We start from the raw sequence: 19,456 nt of genomic DNA on the forward strand, positions 1-19,456 counted from the left end.
TATTTAATATTTTTGTATTTAACATACAATTAATTCTATTATTTCTGTAATAGTATTCAATGAATTGATTGTAACCATTCAGTTCAAACCCAGCTCACAAATAATTAAAGTTTATGCTTCAACTGCCAAATTTCCGCTCTACTAAATAAATATTTTTTTTTTTTTGAGAATTTTCAAAATTAAATATATCTAAAAATCTTCTCAGTTATGCAAGAAATATGGGTAAAAATTTGGTTATGATTGATCAAGTAGTTTTTTGTTTTTTTTTGTTTACCCAAACAAAGAAAAACCCTCTTCCTCTTTCTATATAGTAAGAAAAAATTCACAAAAAATATTTAATTAAAAAAATAAAATCAATAGAAATGTTTTCAAGAATTAATTCCAAATTGGTACTAAAAAAAAAATACATTATGTAATAAATTAAATAAATATGAGTGTGGTTTGAATTTTTACTTTATTAAATATAAATCATTTCGTTGTTTTTTTAGTAAAATATTAAAGTTTATCTCTTTGTATTTCAAATGACACTGGGAAAAAGATGTAAAATATATTAGAAACAGAACTTAGTATTTGTGACACATCTAAAGCTGCTTTCCAGCTAGAAAATTATTTTATTAAAAATATAAGGTTTTCTTCTTGTACTCCTGTTAGCAAAAATAATTTTGTACCTCATTCGTCAATAAATAGCATATTCTCCATCACTGAAAGCACAACTACAACTTTTAATTGGAATTCTTAGAATTATACTTTATACAAAGTTCAACAGAGCAACTGCCTGATTGAGTTACTAATTTAAATATATATTTGTTATTTTGTTTCTAATTTCATTTCTTTTTTCTTTGCTAAGTTTTTTACATTTATTATTTTTTAAATACTTTTATTTATAGTCACATCAACAATTAAAGTCATTAGCAACTTAACAGTGTAATGTAACTACCGGTAAATTCCGGTTAATAATGTACCAGTAAATTTGTTGTCTTGAACAAACTCAGTACGACTACTCGTAAGATGTGTGGTTAACTGAAACTCAACCACCAAAGAAACACTGGTGTCCACGATCTAGTATTCAAATCTGAATAAAAGTAACTACCTGTATAGGATTTGAACCTGAGAACATCAACTTAATTACATTTATTTTATTTTACTTTCATAAACCTTTTGATGTACATTTAATAACATAAACTTATTTTATTTATTTTTGCCATTTTACATTTTTTTATAAAGTGTTTTTGTTTATATGATTAATTAATTAACAGCAAAGATATTACTTGTAAATTTACAATATTATATAACTAATAATATATATATATATATATATATATATATATATATATATATATATATATATAATAAACATTACAATATTCAGCTAGATATTTGATTTTTTCTTTTTCTTAAATTTTGTTTTATATCTTTGTTGCATTTTTAAGTTTATCATTGCCCACACATAAATTCAATTACGTAGCAATTAATCACTTGGTGTATGCTTACATGGACTATGACAATATAGTATTATTAAAAAAATGTGTGAATTGTGGATTTAAAGTGAAGTTTTAACAGAATGGGAGCAGAAATTTGGGAGGTACCTTCTAATGTAAATTGCGTTGTTGAACTAGCATTTCTTATGTAGTTTTTAAAATGTTGTATTTACAAAAAAATTCACAATTGATTTACATTTTTTATATCCTTTTATAAATATGTTGAAATAATATATAGTACAAATCAACTCTAATTTAGTGTATTAAACAAATTTTTTAACATACTATTTGATCTTGTAAGTACCAAAAAATATATCATGAAATAGAAATAAAAAGTAATATAATATTAGATTTTATAAAAATCATACAATTTTCATCATTTTTTCTATATTTTTGGTTATTCAAAAAAATAATAATTTTTTTTTTTTTTTACTTATGTTTGTAGAGGTTCTTCACCTATTCATCATAGACGGACAAAAAATGAGGCAAATAAAAAATTCAAAATTTATTCATTATATGCATGGGGAATACCATTTATGATTTGTTTCACTATCCCATTTTTACAAATACTTGAAGTTAGATTTTATCTAGAAAGAGGTATAGTTAATTACAACAGTATAAAACTATTGTTTTATACTGTAACATATCATTATACTATACTATAACATAATCATTAAATTATACTTTATTGCTTAATACGTAGCAAGTTTGACTATCACATCACATAAATAAAGCTTTACTGCATATGCACTGTGTTGGGATGTGTGCTGTGCATGGACATGTGTGTATTATTAGCTTTGTTATATGTTTTTTGCTACTGCCATGTTGTAATATTAATATGTATGTTTATTGATCATGAAGCTCATTCTCTAAGAGGACCAATATATCTCTGTATTGAATTAGATAATATTTAAAAAATTTAAAAGTAGTTTCCATTTTTAAGAAAGAAAATCCTAAAATAATTTATTTTTTTGAGCCAGCTTAAAACCAATTTTCTAAAATCGTATATTATTAATTTTTTAAGTACTATATTAGAATCTAATCAATTGTTTTAATATTGACAGTTTGGAGAAAGAGGGGTTTTTCACAGACTGAATGTTAAAAAAAAAATATGATAAATTGTTTTGGAAGTAATCATTTTTTGTATGTGTAATTTATGAACCTTACCAAATCTTTTAATCTTCATGAATTACCGGAAAATAGTTTTTAAAGTTATAAAATAAATTAATTTGCATCACAATTTAAGACACAGTACATGGATTTGAATTAAAATAAATCTGAACTGATGAAAATTAATTATGTATACACGGTACATCTCAAGAAGACGCCCGCAGCCGATCTGTAGTTAGTCATTTGTCGTTGTAGTTAGATGTTAAATGGCGCCACTGAAAGGAGAAAATAAATAAATAAACATATTTTTTTCTTTTTAAATACATACATTGTACTGTAATATCATTAAAATAATACAATCATACTGTAATAATAAAACAGTAAAATAAAGTACAGTAATTTACGTATATCATTTACTGTGTAACTTAATAAGAACCTAAACTGTATTTCTGCATTAAATGTGAGTCTCAATTAACGGGATTCCATTACATTTTCCGGAACATAACATCCGCGTAAACTGAAAGTGCACTGTATAATAAATTTGTATAAATAACTATACATATACACACACATATAAATCTAAAAATATAAATATAATCGAACTAAACTTAATCCACGCTAGCTAGTCAAGGTTAGCGAGCGAAGTAAGCGTAATGATCCAAGTTGGTTGGATTATTTTTATTTATGTAAAGTTAGATTACAATTTTTAATTTATTTATTTTCTCCTTTCAGTGGTGCCATCTAACAATTAACGACTAACAACAAATCGGCTGTGGGCATCTTCTTGAAAAGTACCGTGCATACAAAGATCAGTCTTTGGTCAGTTACTTTTAGATGAATAACTCACCTTTCTAGACAAATGGAAAATTTAGTTTTGCGCTTTCTAATTGCACTATAATTTTTTGTACCGATTGTAGTTATGAACCTGAAAAATATACTTTTGCAATAATACAAAAGATAAGTACGAATGGTTCAGTGTTAACAGATTAGAATTAAATAACCTTAAAAATTTGCAATTGAAATGATTAAATACGAATTAATGAAATTTTAATATGGTAATAATATTTGAAACATTGAATGTTAATACTAGGCCCAGCAAATGTACGAGCTTGTGACAGTCATGAGCAGCTGCGTATTACTACTCTGCCTGAAAACATCAACTCCGCGTATCAAATCGAACTATCACTTATCATATTGTAAGCGGTAACAACTATCATAATTACATTTACTAATTATAAATACGTAATTAATTCTTTAATAAGCTTTATTTGTACTAAATTATTCATTTTTAACAATAAACAAAAAAGCTTACTTGAATTTTCTTTGTGCATCTAATTCAAACTTCTAGCAAGTTCACCATCCTCGCTAAACAAATCACTTTCACTTATTATCGGAGTCTACACGTATAGTACAACGTTCTGTCATTTCATCTATCAGTATTCCAGTTTTTCATACTCTTTTTCAATATCTTTTACTTTATCAGAATAGGATTTCCAGTCATCTTCATTCATGAAATTTTTCAACATTTGTGAAAGAAAATATTGCATTATGACTCGCCAAATATCTTCTTACGGCTAACCATAACATCTCGATGAATTCAAATCAGACCCACCGGATTGGTCTAGTGGTGAACGCGTCTTCCCAAATCAGCTGATTTGGAAAGCGAGAGTTCCAGCGTTCAAGTCTTAGTAAAGCCAGTTATTTTTACACGGATTTGAATACTAGATCTTGGATACCGGTGTTCTTTGGTGGTTGGGTTTCAATTAACCACACATCTCAGGAATGGTCGAACTGAGAATGTACAAGACTACACTTCATTCACACTCATACATATCATCCTCATTCATCCTCTGAAGTATTATCTAAACGGTAGTTACCGGAGGCTAAACAGGAAAAGAAAGAAAGAAAGGATTCAAATCAGGATGGAACGGTGAGAGTCTAAGAACACGATGCCCATGTTTTTTTCAAAAGTTCAACAAAGTGATATTTTTGTACTTTAGTTTTATGTAACTTTACTAATTCATATAACTGTGATTTCAGTATTTTTGAAAAAAAAAAACGAAATATGGGTTTTCTCCAGCCAATCGGTTATATATTTTCTTCTGGAGTTAGAATTCCAGAAGAAAAGTGCTTTATCAATACCTGTATTGTGATAAGGAGCGTTATCAACAACTACTACTAACATTGATGGAAGATCAGTTTTTCAGACGCCCATTTCATGAAATTGTTTGTATTCATGTTGTCATGATAGTCGCCAGTTTTCGAACTAGCTTTCCAAGTTAGTAATGCGTTCGGAATAAAACCGATTTCTCCTCCAGCATGAGTTACTATTAAACGGTCACCTTATTAATCGGCACATGAAGTCTCTCAGCAATACCATCAGACTACGACTTGTCGAACAGTGAGACCTTAAGACGTACGTTTCATTCAAATAAACAGTTGTATCATTGTTTGTCTGTAGTTCGCCATTGCCTGCAAATATTCAATTCTCTTCCACCTGATATCGGATTTTTCAATTAACATTTTACTGTTATTTTCAGTTTTACGTCATTTGAAAACTAACTTTTTCAAAATAACAGCTAAAGTTGATTCACTGCCCTTAAAATCAATACAGACTGAAGTTCTTGCCTTATTTTTTTTTTTTAAAGTACGTAATTCATTCTTCTTTTAATGAAATTCATTAACTATTGTTTTAACTACACCTAAATCAAAACTTTCAGTCCACTGATAGGTTTTGAACGTAGTTTATATTTTTTCGACGTGCTGAAAGAACACGATTGGGATGTTTATTGAAGAATCATGTCTTTTTTCTCTTCTGAGATTTTGAAAATGTGTTCTTGATATCCCACAAGCGGCAGCAGTTCTTTCTTCGTATTTTTGAATGCCAATTATATGTTTGTCGTCAGTTAATTTACCTATTTTTAGAACTTCTTTTTTCATAAAATCATAAACATTATTGATAATTTCTCGTGCTTGACTCCTAAGTTTTTTTTTCTTAACTACAGATTTAAATTTTGCCATAACAAACCGCACTAATAACACACGAACAAAAATAAAACAAAAAATAACATATTTTCGAATAACAATTAGTAATTATAAAATAATATGACCGTACAAAAATACTATCTGAATATCTTCACTGAACACGATATAAACTGGACTAATGTTAATTTCTTGATACACACATTGTTTACTACGAATGGCGGATCTAAATAAAATCGTGACAAAAGACATCATTTCTAATTGCATGTATAAATTTTATAGGCCTGTACATAATACCAATCAGAGCAATATTCATTGGTTAAGGACAATTCCTTATTATTTAAAAAATTGATTCATTAAGCATTTTTATACATGTAATCAACTCAAGTGGAAAAAATTGAACACAAAACAACATAAATGTATTGTTTGGGCGCCGTATTGTTTGTAAGTCGAAAAATGAGATAAAAATAATTACGGGCCAAAATAATGTTTCGGAAAACAATATGAGATGTCGGCACGTGACGTCACAAGCTCGTAGATTCGCTGGGGCAACTATACATGTGAACACATATTATTGTGTATATACTTCACACTCCAAACGCTTAATTACCTTGCAAACATGCTTGATAATATAATGTAATAAAAATAAATGCACCACTTCTGGGGTACTATCTTACATTTAATGGATAGTAATAAACAACTTGCGTGATAAAATTCGATAGTAGTTTTTTTTACCGCGATATACGGTGGGGTAACGACTTAGACATACTGGGGGGTGGATAATGGAAGACGACCATATTCTTACCTCTTAGATCACAAAACTTACACTAAAAGTAAAGTAAAGTAAAAGTAACTAAAAGTTAAGTAAAGTAACAAGATGTAGGAATTTTCTTTTTTTAATTCCATATACTAATAAAAATCATTTTACACCAACCTCCTGGACTGCCACAAATAATGACTATAAACACTGCATAAGACCTTCCAAGAACAAATTTTAGTCAACCTTAGACTTCCCTTAATAAAAATTTTTCAAAACTCCCTATTTTTCCCTTGAATAAACTATGATAAAATCTATTTTGTAGCTGCACTTGTTGGCTGCTTCTTTATAGCAATAAATTTTCCAGAACTACCTGTACAATTTTACCAGTTAACCTAGAATTTTTTTAAAAATATTACCTTTACATTCACCCACATTTACACCTATTTTACGTTGCAGATTTTACCTGTGTATTCCAATCGTCACGATCTTACATTTTTAAATTATAATAGAGAAAAATGTAATGAAAAAATTAACGAAAAATGACCACAAACGTAAACTCACGTGTAAAACCGTTAAATAACGTACAAACTGGTGCAGGCAGACACTAGCGCACTATATTGTCAAAACATTCAGTTTACTGTAGAAAGTAGACTAACCTAAAATGATACACTAAACCATGATGAAAGTAGCATTGCGCACAGTATTCGGCGCGCATGCGTATACGCTCGTCCCAAAATCTCATTTTCTACCGGGTTATTTGAACATATAAGTAAGGGATTTTGGGACAAAAGTTATTAGTTGTACAAAAATTTTACAAAATTTTAAATACATGATAATGATTAAACGAGCTAACAATCTAATATTTATGAATGATTATTCACTTTCAATATGAATTAGTATTATTTGGTACTGATAAAGTTGTAATATTTATTAAAAATAATAAAAATTTTTTTTCAATAATCCTTAATAAAAATAAATATTTTATACAAGTCTATTGATTCTTAAGAGTATTGAAATTGATTGTTAATTAAGATAAAATTCAAAATAATGAATGAAAACCTAAACAAACAAACAGGGGACATCTTATGAAGTGCAACTGACACAAAGTCTTCGTGTAGCGTGTGTGGCTCTATAGTAACGACTTTTGCTACTTTTGGTGGGGTTCGGTATCGAATCACCGATAATTTTTTTTTTTATGCTCACAAAATATTTTTTTTACTAGTATTATTTTCCATTTATTATGTGAACCTATTTAATGCTGTTAAAATGGAAAATCAACTAAATGGGAAATAACTTATTTCAAAATTTTATAACTAAAGATCTGATTTTATTTATTTTGGTCAATCTTCGGAATTGATGATTTTTTAGTTTAATTAAAAATATTATCACACAACAATTTTTGAAAGAAATTGCTTTTAATAATCTAATTTACACAGGAAAATGAGATATTACTTATTTTTTACGAATACCAAAATAAATATTACTTTATAATACTGAAATAAAAATAAAATAAAACGTTGTTGTTTAGTGAAAAAGTAATTTTATATTCAATAAACATATTTTTCTAATGAATCAAATGAAATGCAAGGGATTTTCTAGGTAAACCATTTTAAACCGCGTGCAACAAAGAGAACAATTGCAAAAGGGTCGGTTTTGGTTTTTCTGTTAATGAAAACTATTTTATTTTCTATTTCATTTAAAATGTTTCCATTATATTTTCATTTTGAATTAAAATAATTAAAGTTAATTATTTTCTGAACCGCTCTGTCTCTAATAGTACATTAATAATTAATTCAAGGTAAATTGTTTATTAAGAAAAATTATTAGAAATTATTATATTGTAAAGAAATAAACGAAATTAATCATTCAGATCATAATTCTCGACTCCACATACAGTCAATTAAATTTTATATAAAATAAACAAAAAACCTACACTCCATATTTATTTGGAAGTGCGTGTACACGCACACGTGAGTACGGCACTTCCTATTTATAAATATTACAGTAAAAATCCACATTTCGACGCCAATTTTCATATACGTCAATAAATGTTATTCTTTTATGTTTCAAAAGTTTGTTTATTTTTGATAATTCTGCCTTTAATCACATTGATGTCTTGCTTCTGTTTGTGCGCCAATCGCATAAACGAATTTAAACATCATGGCGGAAAAAGTGTTTTTGGGACAAGCCACTGCGCAACGCTGGGTGTGCGACACCTTGTTACTTTCATCATGCACTAAACTAAATCTACAACTGGTGAAGTGACGTCAAATGACGGCAGGTGTCTGTTCGCTACGTGTACCCCTACCTTTGATTACATAATCAAACGTGCATTGCAGCGGCTACTACCTTTAAGGAAGTATTGTAATCGCAAAAATTTCGCTTTTCAGCCTTTCAATGGAAATATCCATTTTGACTAGGTAGTTTCAGGGTGACATCTGTACGTATATATGTATCTCGCATAACTCAAAAACAAGTAGCAGTAGGATGTAGAAATTTTGGATTTAGAAGTGTTGTAACATAGAGTTGTAGACCTCCCCTTTTGATTGCAATCGATTAGACCAAAAGGGTCCAAAAAAGCCCAAAATCCAAAACATTCGGATTTTGGACTTTTTCTTAACTGCAGTAATCCCCGCATTGAGAGCTTTTCAACAATGTATCATAACTGGTGCTAATTTTCTTTGGTTCCAGAGTTATAGCCCAATGAACATTTGGATCTTACAAGGGGAAGGCACATCTGTTCGAATGCGACTTCATTTCCTTTTTTTTTTAATTTAAATATATTGATTTATTAATAATTATTAACCTCTGTAAAAAAAAAAAGTTTACAATAAATAATAATTCAATAATAACAAAAAAAAATACATGAAAAAAAAATCTAAAAATTATGTAATAAAAAATATTTTTTTTGTCTTCAGTCACTTGACTGGTTTTATGCAGCTCTCCAAGATTCCTTATCTAGTGCCAGTTGTTTCATTTTGGTATACCCCCTACATCCTACATTGCTAATAATTTGTTACATATTCCAAACGTTACCTACCTGCACAATTTTTCCCATTTACATGTCCCTCCAATATTAAACCAACTATTCCAGGATGCCTTATTATGTGGCCTATAAATCTGTCTCTTCTTTTAACTATATTTTTCCAAATGCTTCTTTCTTCATCAATTTGCTGCAACACCTCTTCATTTCTCACTTTATCCACCCATCTGATTTTTAACATTCTCCAATAGCACTACATTTCAAAAGCTTCTAATCTTTTCTTCTCAAGTACTCCAATCATCCAACTTTCACTTCCATATAAAGCTATACTCTAAACAATTACTTTTAGAAATGTTTTCCTGACATTTAAATTAATTTTTTATGTAAGCAAATTATATTTTTGACTGAAAGCTCATTTCATCTGTGCTATGCAGCATTTCATATCACTTCTGCTTCATCCATCTTTAGTAATTCTACTTACCAAATAACAATATTCTTCTACCTCCTTAATCTTTTCTCTTTCTATTTTTATATTCAGTGATCCATCTACATTATTTCTACTACATTTCATTACTTTCATTTTGTTCTTGATTATTTTCATGTGGTAGTTCTTGCGTAAGACTTCATCCATGCCATTCATTGTTTCTTCTAAATCTTTTTTACTCTCAGCAAGAATTACTATATATCATCGACAAATCATAACATCTTTATCTTTTCACAATGCACTGTTACTCTGGATCTAAATTGTTCTTTAACATCATTAATTGCTAGTTCTATATAAACATAAATTAACAGGGATAGGGAACATCTTTATCAGGCTCCCTTTTTTTATTACGGCTTCTTTCTTATGTTCTTCAATTATTACTCCTGCTGTTTGGTTGCTGTAAATGTTAGTTCTTCTATCTCTATACTTGAACCCTAAATTTTTTAAAATGCTGAACATTTTAGTCTATAAATGCCAAGTATGTCAGTTTGTTTTTCTGTAATCTTCCTTCTATTATTAATCTTTCTATCTTTCTTTTTCCTGTTTAGCCTCCGGTAACTACCGTTTAGATAATTCTTCAGAGGATGAATGAGTGCTAAAATTGCTTTCCTTGGCCCTATACTTTTCCTGAAACCAAATTGGTCTTCTTCTAGCACTTCCTCCACTCTCCTCTCAATTCTTTGAACATATTCTACTTAAGATTTTTGATGCATGAGTAGTTAACCTCTAATTGTTCTGTATTCTTTGGATTTATCTGCTCCTGCTTTCTTTGGTATCATGACTATAACACTCTTTTTGAAGTCTGATGGAACTTCCCCTTTTTCGTAAATATCACAACCAGTTTGTATAATCTGTCTATCACTTCCTCATCTGCACTGCGCAGTAATTCAGCAGGTATCCTGTCTACCCTAGGAGCCTTTCTGCCATTCAAATCTTTTAATGCTCTATTAAAGTCAGATCTCAGTATTGTATCTCTCTTTTCATCCTCTATGACTTCCACTTCTTCCTCTATAACACCAGTTTCTAATTCATTTCCTTCAAATAACTCTTCAATATATTCCATCCACTATCGACCTTTTCTTTCATATAATAAATTGGTGAACCATCTTTGTTTAACACATTATTCGATTTTAATTTATCTACCACATAATTCTCCTTAACTTTCCTGTATGCTTTACACTTACCAATGATTATTTCTCTTTCCACTTCTGAACACTTTTCTTTAATCCACTCTTGTTTTGCTAATTTTCACTTCTAACTTATTTTCTACCTCACCTTTTTTATTCAGACCTCTTGAGATGTCCTCCTCAAAAATCTTCTTTACCTCCTCTTCCTCAAATGTCTCTAAATTTCACCAGTTCATTTAACACCTTTTCTTCAGGTTTTTAAACCCCAATCTACATTTCATTATCACTAACTTATGGTTGCTATCAATGTCTGGTTCAGGATAAGCTTTGCAGTCGACAAGTTGATTTTGAAATTTTGTTTAACCATGATATATTCTATTTGATACCTTGCACCATCACTTGGCTTTTCCACACGTATATTCTTTTATTATGATTTTTAAACTGGGTGTTGGCAATTGCTAAATTATACTTTGTTGCAAAACTCAATGAGTCTGTCCCCTCTTTCGTTCCTTTTACCCACCTGTATTCACCCACAATATTTCCTTCCTTGCCTTTTCCATTGCTTGCATTCCAATCTCCAACTATTATTAAATTTTTATCCCCTTTTATGTGTGTAATTGTTTTGTTAATTTCTTCATATACACACTCTGTCTCATCATCATCATGGGTACTTGTAGGTAGTTAGATGTTAACAATCATTCTTGGCTTAGGTTTTGATTTTATCCTTGTTACAATGATTCTATGACTATGCATTTTGAAATATTCTACCTCTTCCCTATCTTCTTGTTTGTTACAAAACTTATTCCTGCCTTCCCATTATTTGAACCTGAGTTAATTATTCTACAATCACCTGACCAAAAGTCGTTTTCTTTTTCCCAACAAACCTTGCTAATTCCTTCTACATCTAAATTTAACCTATCCATTTCCCTCTTTAAGTTTTCTAACCTACCAACCTCTTTTAGACTTCTAACATTCCACGCTCCGACTCCTAGAATGTTATTTTTTAATTTTCTGGTGACTCCTTCCTTAGTAGTGCTCACCCAGAGATCCGAACAGGGGACTTGTTTACCTCTGGAGTATTTTACCAAGGAAGGTGCTTCCATCTTTGTTACATGAAAATGCAGTGAACTGCACTTTCTTGGAAAAAAAACAGTTGTAGTTTTACATTGCTTTCAGCTGTGCAGTACTCAGAAGATTAAGTGATGTTGATATGGCCGTTTAAGTCCTCTTGAGCCATGCCTTAATAACTACTGAAAGAGCTGCTGTCCTCTTTCAGGAATCATTTCTTAGTCTGGCTCTCAACAGATACCTCTCCAATATGGTTGCACCTTCGGTCCAGCTACTCTGTATCACTGAGCACCCAAGATCCCCTCACCATCAGCAATGTCTCATGATTCACAGAGAGAGATAAAAAATATAAATATATAAAAAATATATATAATTTAATAGGCGTACAAGGAAGTCATATGGTATCCACATCAGATTTTTTAATTACATTTAGATTGCTGTGCAGTGAGAGTGTTTATTGTGTCTGTTTTTTCTCAATCAAGTGTCCAATGTCAAACTGATGTATGCTCACCATTCATGTAAGTACAATTTCCTTTCGTAAAATGATCAAATAATGTGGATATTTGGTTAAATATAAATTTATTTGCATCCAGTTGTTTCAATTTATTAGTAAATCATATTGATTTTTTTCAGTGTAAAAATGAACATGAATGTTCAGAATTTCTAAGCAGCAATTCTTCATGAACTGGATGGATAGGAAAGCGAGGATTCGGATATTGAGGAACCAATTAGCTCAAAATAAGGAACAAGGTGAAAGTGGTAATCAAGAATGAGCTTCAGTTGAAAATCAAGAGATGGTTGCTGTAGGAAATAGGAACAGGCTGTTGATCGGATTGATTGTATTGTCAACGAATGTGATACAGATTCTGAAGTCGAAGTTTCAAGAGGTGGTGAAAATGAAGGGTTTGATAAACATGGGGATGAAAACGTTTATCTGAGTAAATTAATTTTACATAGTCTAGAGTAGAACAGAGAAGAAATATCCATGTTGCGGCACATAATATATTACGATTTCCAAACAGGCATAATATTCAAAATGAAAGTGAAATTGGAGTATGGAATAAACTATTTTCCGATGATATTTTATATATTATTTTGGAGTGGATAAACAAAAAAACAGCTTTCTTTGAGAACAAGATACAAAAATCCAAATATTATTTTACTGAATGATGTTGATAGTGTTAATTGAAAGTGCTTATAGGAATACTATTCTTACAGTATTCTTCAAAATTCAAAATTCTTACAGTAATGTTCAAATGTAACTGCGAAAGCATTGACTCAGTTTTTTCTGCCAATGGAACAGGTCGAGAAATCTTTCGATTAGTAATGCAAAAAAAGCGATTTTTAGTGTTACTGTTTTAAGATTTGACAATTCTGAAACAAGAGTTCAGAGGAAAACCACTGACACAGTAGCTTTGATTACAGAAGTATTCTTTTTTATGGCTAACTATCGGCACATCTATTACATCGGTTCAAATGCTTGCGTAGATGAAATGTTAGTCCCGTTCCGCGGCAGATGCATATTCAAATTGTTTATACCAAAAAAACAAATAAATACGGACTAAAATTGATGTGTATCAGACTCATGAACTAGTTATTTATATAATGCATACATTTACACGGTAAGGATTCTGATGGAATTGAATTGTTAGAAGAAGAAAACAAATTTTGTAAACCAACAAAGTCTGCAATACAACTGGCAAAACCCCTTTATGGCTCAAATAGAAACATAACTGTGGACAATTGGTTTTCATCAACTGACTTGCTCGAAAAATTTTGAGGTAAAGGACTAACATATATTGGCACCCTAAATAAAAGAAAATGATAAATTCCAGCTGAATTTCTCCCTGACAATAAACAGGAAAATTTGGGGAAAGTTTAAATGGCTTTATAAAACAAATGACCTTGATTTCTTATGTACCAAAATGTAACAGAGCAGTAACACCTATTAGTTCTATGCATCATAATAAAGGTGAAGACCATAACAATAAGCTTGAGATTTCATTCTACTATAATGCCACAAAAAATGCGGTTGATGGATTAAACAAGATGTGTAGTAATTACTCTTGTATCTGGCATACAAAGAGGTGGCCAATGATTTTGTTCTACAGATTTATTGATATTTGTGCAGTTTCCTATGTCGCTTACCAATCCCAAGACAAACAGTCTTATGACAGACGCTTTGACTGTCTGAAAGTAGTAGCAATAAAGTTATTTTCTGCCCATGCAATGCAAACACTTTATAATAAAAATATTTCTCAAGATATACCAATTTCATTAAAAAGAAGTTTTAAAATGCAAGAAGAACCTGAGGTACTTCCAACAACTTGCGGAAGGCTGTAAGACCGAGAGACATGTAGTATCTGCCCTGCAAAAAAAGAAATGGACATTGCATTTGTGCTATGGGTGTACAAACCCTGCACATTTAGACTGTCTGAAAAAGATTTGCATGAACTGCTATGAAGACTAAACTACAACTTTTTTTATTTCAGTTATTTTTTTTAAATTTTGTTTATTATCATTATCGTATTATATTCACCCGTATTTTTATGTAATAATAATAAAATATAACTGTATGATCTTAAATCTTAATAAAATGAAAAAAGCAAAAGATAAACCATCAACTTAAAATTATGACTTCCAAATTCTTCATGTCTTTTATATTGGTTTTCCTGCTTTGGGATTCCAAAACCAAATTCCTCAGATTTGCAACCATGTGAGTCTTTTGTCAGCAATTCCTTTGAAATTACAATCATGTAACAATGAAAAAGGCTGTAAATCAGAATGATATCAGCTGCCAATTACCTAGTTATCACACTTTCTAGGAGAAACCACCTTTATATCCTTCTCAGAATATGTGTAAAGGTACTGACCCTTAGAATAGAAACCTATTCAGGAAGGATCTCACCTTAACGAGTTAATTATTTTGAATTATGAAGTATTCTTTCAGATTAATTATATTGCACTTTTATAAATGTTGTACAAATTGTGTTCCAGGCTTTATCTTAAACCCACCGGGATGGTCTAGTGGTTAAATTTGTCATCGCAAATCAGCTGATTTCGAAGTCGAGACTTCTAAGGTTCAAATCCTAGTAAAGGCTCACTTTTATATGGATTTGAATATGATCATAGGTACCGGTGTTCTTTGATGGTTGGGTTTCAATTAACCACACATCTCAGGAATGGTTGACCCGAGACTGTACAAGACTTCACTTCATTTACATTCATACACATCATCCTCATTCATCCTCTGAAGTAATACCTTACGGTGGATGCGGAGGCCAAACAGAAAAAGGAGAGGGTTTATTTTAGTTGTAAATTCATTTACTTAGGGCTGTAAATCAGTTATGATTTACAGCCAACAACTCAACTTGTATATAATCAAGGAAGTTTTACTTCCTTGTTGGAATTTGGCTTTGGATCCCATGTTATTGTACATTTATATAAATTCATAAAAACTTCTGTTATTGTTTATCTTTGTTGATGGTGAACATTCAGTCACTACCATTTGTTTTGACCAGTACATATATTGGTTGAATTCCAGTTTCTGTGGGTCATGTGAAAGTTGCTCCAAACATTTTTTTGTTGTGTAACATTATGTGGTTTAGTCAAACCCCTCAATCACTCAAGTACTTTTTTATCATTACTGTATAAAAGTGGTTTAAAATATTAAAGGTATTTAAAAAGCTTTATTCACTTAACAATAATTATAATTAAGAATTTACTTAAAAATTTGTAAAATGTAACAAAATATTAAGGGGTGTCAAAATGACGTCACCTGGTTAAAGTACATATTAAAGTAAATTACATACTTTAAACATTTACTGGGGTTGTAGAAGTTTTGTTTATACAGTAAACAAAAGTTGGTACACTGTTGATTGACTAGAATAATTTTATTTATTTTTACGTTTTCTTTTCTGTTTATGTTTTAGGTTTTCTTGTAAGTATATTTTCAACCTCTCCAGCTTTTATACTTGTGACATTTAATACTGGGATATTTATTAATACAACTTCCATTATTTATAGACACATGAAAGAAATGAAATCAATCCAGAACTCAAAAGATAGCAGTTTTAGTTCATCTGAAAGAAAAGGGTAATTACTTCTATGGTTTGTTTATTTTATACTAGATAAAACTGACATTGATTTATGAATATTAATAAATGACTTAATAAAATAAAACCCATTATTTGAGAGAAGGTTTTCAAATTTTAGGCTACCTCCGTCTTAATTTTTAAACAAAAATAAATAGAAAAAAATTTTGTTTTATTTTTTTCAACTGATCATAAATTGAATGTACCCAGATCTTTTTATGTTTTCAAAATTAGAATTGAGAACATTAAATATAATCAACAGATTGAAATTTTTCTTAATATTTTATCAACGTAAATAAATTATAGTTTTATAAGTAAAAGTTAATTATTCAAATGAATTTTATGTTGGTTGATCAGCATGACAAAATTTGATTTAAACTTGTTTTTTTTTTTTTAAACTTGTTTAAAAAAGAAATAATTAACTTTCTTCCTCGACTGCGGTCAACTATTAAGAAAGGAATGACCTTTATCAATTAATAATTCCCATTCACAGACTCCACAGACTAGTTTTAGAATTGCTGACCCTTGGAATATAATTTCTTGCTATGAACTATAAACAAAAAAAAAATCATTTAATTCAAAATAAATTTGTTTAACTTTTATATGTTATAAGAGCACAAATAGACTGTAATAATTAATACAATTTTATTATGTCCTTATGTATAAAGAGGGGATAGAGAAATTTATCTTTCTATAATTAATGGAGAATATTACAGCTTACTACTTGAACCATCCATCATATGCTTATCACAGTTGATAGATAATAATACTTTTCATCTAAACATCAATTTTGTGTGTAATTTAGATCAAAATACTGTGCAGATTTTTAGAATTACTGTAGTGTTTAAAAAAAAGAATTTCAAAAATGTATGATTTTAAAATGCAAACATAATAAATGACATTGGGATTTGTAGCTATAGTACTAAAATTAGTAGCCTAGATTACAATATAGAAGCTAACAAGTTTGTTATTGTTGTTAGATATTTGAGTACAAAAGAAAGTGGATAATATTTTAAATTTTACAGCTGGCACTTTACATTAAGTGATGAAAATATAAATAATTTTATAGCAACAGAGATTCTTCCACCAAAGTTTCCATTCAATGAAAGATTCCACCAGACATTGCACATTGAAGTGATCAAACATGTTGCATTTGTAAATAGAACAAAAAGCAACCCTTGTTTGGAGAAGATATTAAGTTTAATTTTTCATTTATAAAAAGAATCTCGTCTTGCAAAAAACAAGAAGAAAAAGTAAATTTTTATCAGTTACAATAGATTGTAGAATAAGTGTAAGTGGCACCAATTCTACAGTTATTAGCTGTGAGAGTATGTCAATAGCACCCAATGATATTGCATCCAGAATTTTAAGTTCAAGGATCTACAGAAACTGGTTTATTAAACACAGTTTTGGTCAGTGGTATTTTAACTTATTTCATACTCTTCAATTTCCAACATGCTATTCCCTCAGAGATTCTAGGTATTTAAATAAAAAAATCAGATATGAAAAATATTGTGATAAGGAGGTAAATGTGACAGTTATGTATTTCATACCTGCTAGCAATTAAATTGTAGTCGAAAAACTATTGATTTATGTTTTATTATTAATAAATTAATTGTAGATGTTATATGTTTATGGTAATTATGATTAACTACGTCATATCTGTTTATGATTTTTTTTTTTCAGGTTGTACCTATACTTTAAATTTTTCTTAATAATGGGTGTAATTCAAATTCCACAACTGGTCTTATCTTTATTTGAAGATCTTGAATTCGTAAGACAGATGCTAGTAAAAGTAATAAATGCCACTCAAGGTATACCAGTATTTATAATATTTGTATGCAATAAACGGATATTGAAAGGTGTTCACAAAAGAATATTCAGTAAATTTGAATCTGAATCATCTCAATTATCAACAAATCTAAATAGAAGTTCAGTTCTTACTCAACCTTCATCAACTGACTTATGATTTGTCTACAACTCAAAGCACAGAGAATTCTTATCACGTTAAAGGAATTTTGTAAATTATGTTATGTAATATAATTTAAAATTATAAATTATCAAGTAAGAATATATTTTGTTAATTCTTCTTTAAATAAATTAAGGTAACATTAATAAAGTAATACATTATTATATTGCTGACTAGCAATGATTCCTGTAGCTTGGAAAAATTACGTAATAAAATGACAAACTAGTATAATGATTCTGATAAAAATTCATATTTATGAAATATTGATAATGTACATACGTTATTGTTCTGTGTTAAGTTATGTTTTACATAAATTAATATTTAATAGTATGTACTATAAATACATACTATTTCAAATATTTTACATAAATGCAAAAAATTACTACACAAAGAGTTCACTTGAATTTACTGACACAAAAGTAACAACTGTCCACACATCTTATTACTATTTTCAATACCACTGAAAAATTATGAAACACGTCATGCAATTTTTATTTTTTAAAACTGTACTTTTTACATATAGTATATTGATTAAGAAAGATATGATTTTTTTTTTTACACATCTGGCCCTTAATTTTTAATTAAATAAATTAAACTTTTTAATTACTAATTATCTTAATTACTAAACTATCTTTAATTTATTTTAACTTTCTTAATTTAATTTACTTAATTTTCAAACTGAAAAAAAAATTAATATGTTACATGAAAAATCAATGTACCTTCTTTTAAAAAACAAATATTAAAATGAAGTATTATTATTACTGCAAAACAAAATTATTTCTTATATTTAGTCAAGATTTTTATATAATAAATATTTATTAATGAAAGATTGTTAACAGTAAACAAACTTATTTAAAGAAATTGATACAAAAATATAGCAAATACATATGAACATGGACAGTATTAGCTGGTTGCTATATATATCTCAGCTAAGCTCAAATGCCTTGAAAATAACACACTATACACTATAGTGTGTTATTTTAGACGCCGATTGTCCAAACACTAATTTTCTGGATATCCAACTATCAGGACTGCTTATACCTGCATAAGGCAATTTAAAAAATATAATACTCTATTTAAAAAAAATTAAAATATTTTACAAATAAAGCTTAACTTCAACAGGAAATGTGTTTTTGTCGATCTTTGTTTTCACTAGGTTTTTTAATCAACTATTTTGCAATTCATAAGCACTTTGAGCTCTGAAGTATCTTTTTAATTTTACTGAAATACATTTATTTTTTCATATTTTCATCTTTTTATTATGTATGACACCCATTAAACATTAGAATGTTTAATCATAGGATCATTGAAATCTGTAACAGTAAATCATATCAAATAATATATATCAAATAAAAAAAATTAAACAAAAAATTAGTTGGTACAATATTTTAGAAGTGTAAT

General features: G+C 29.1%; 1 protein-coding gene and 1 long non-coding RNA gene across 2 annotated transcripts in view; one reads left to right on the forward strand and one right to left on the reverse strand.

Annotated features, from left to right (window-relative positions):
• The window catches only part of LOC142333176 (uncharacterized), a 19,727-nt gene extending 12,776 nt beyond the window's left edge, over window positions 1–6,951 (reverse strand). Inside the window, exon 1 of the long non-coding RNA XR_012758547.1 lies at window positions 6,794–6,951. This is a non-coding gene — a long non-coding RNA (uncharacterized LOC142333176). The remainder of the gene's footprint in view (window positions 1–6,793) is intronic.
• The window catches only part of LOC142333175 (G-protein coupled receptor Mth2-like), a 21,564-nt gene extending 3,369 nt beyond the window's left edge, over window positions 1–18,195 (forward strand). Inside the window, exons 2-4 of the mRNA XM_075380123.1 lie at window positions 1,924–2,075; window positions 15,925–16,087; window positions 17,773–18,195. Coding sequence (XP_075236238.1) covers window positions 1,924–2,075; window positions 15,925–16,087; window positions 17,773–18,055 — 598 coding nt within the window. The 3' untranslated portion in view covers window positions 18,056–18,195. The remainder of the gene's footprint in view (window positions 1–1,923; window positions 2,076–15,924; window positions 16,088–17,772) is intronic.
• The last annotated feature ends 1,261 nt before the right edge of the window (window positions 18,196–19,456 follow it).

Source organism: Lycorma delicatula, chromosome 12 (genome assembly GCF_047948215.1).
Source record: "Lycorma delicatula isolate Av1 chromosome 12, ASM4794821v1, whole genome shotgun sequence".
Taxonomy (NCBI): Eukaryota; Metazoa; Arthropoda; class Insecta; order Hemiptera; family Fulgoridae; genus Lycorma; species Lycorma delicatula.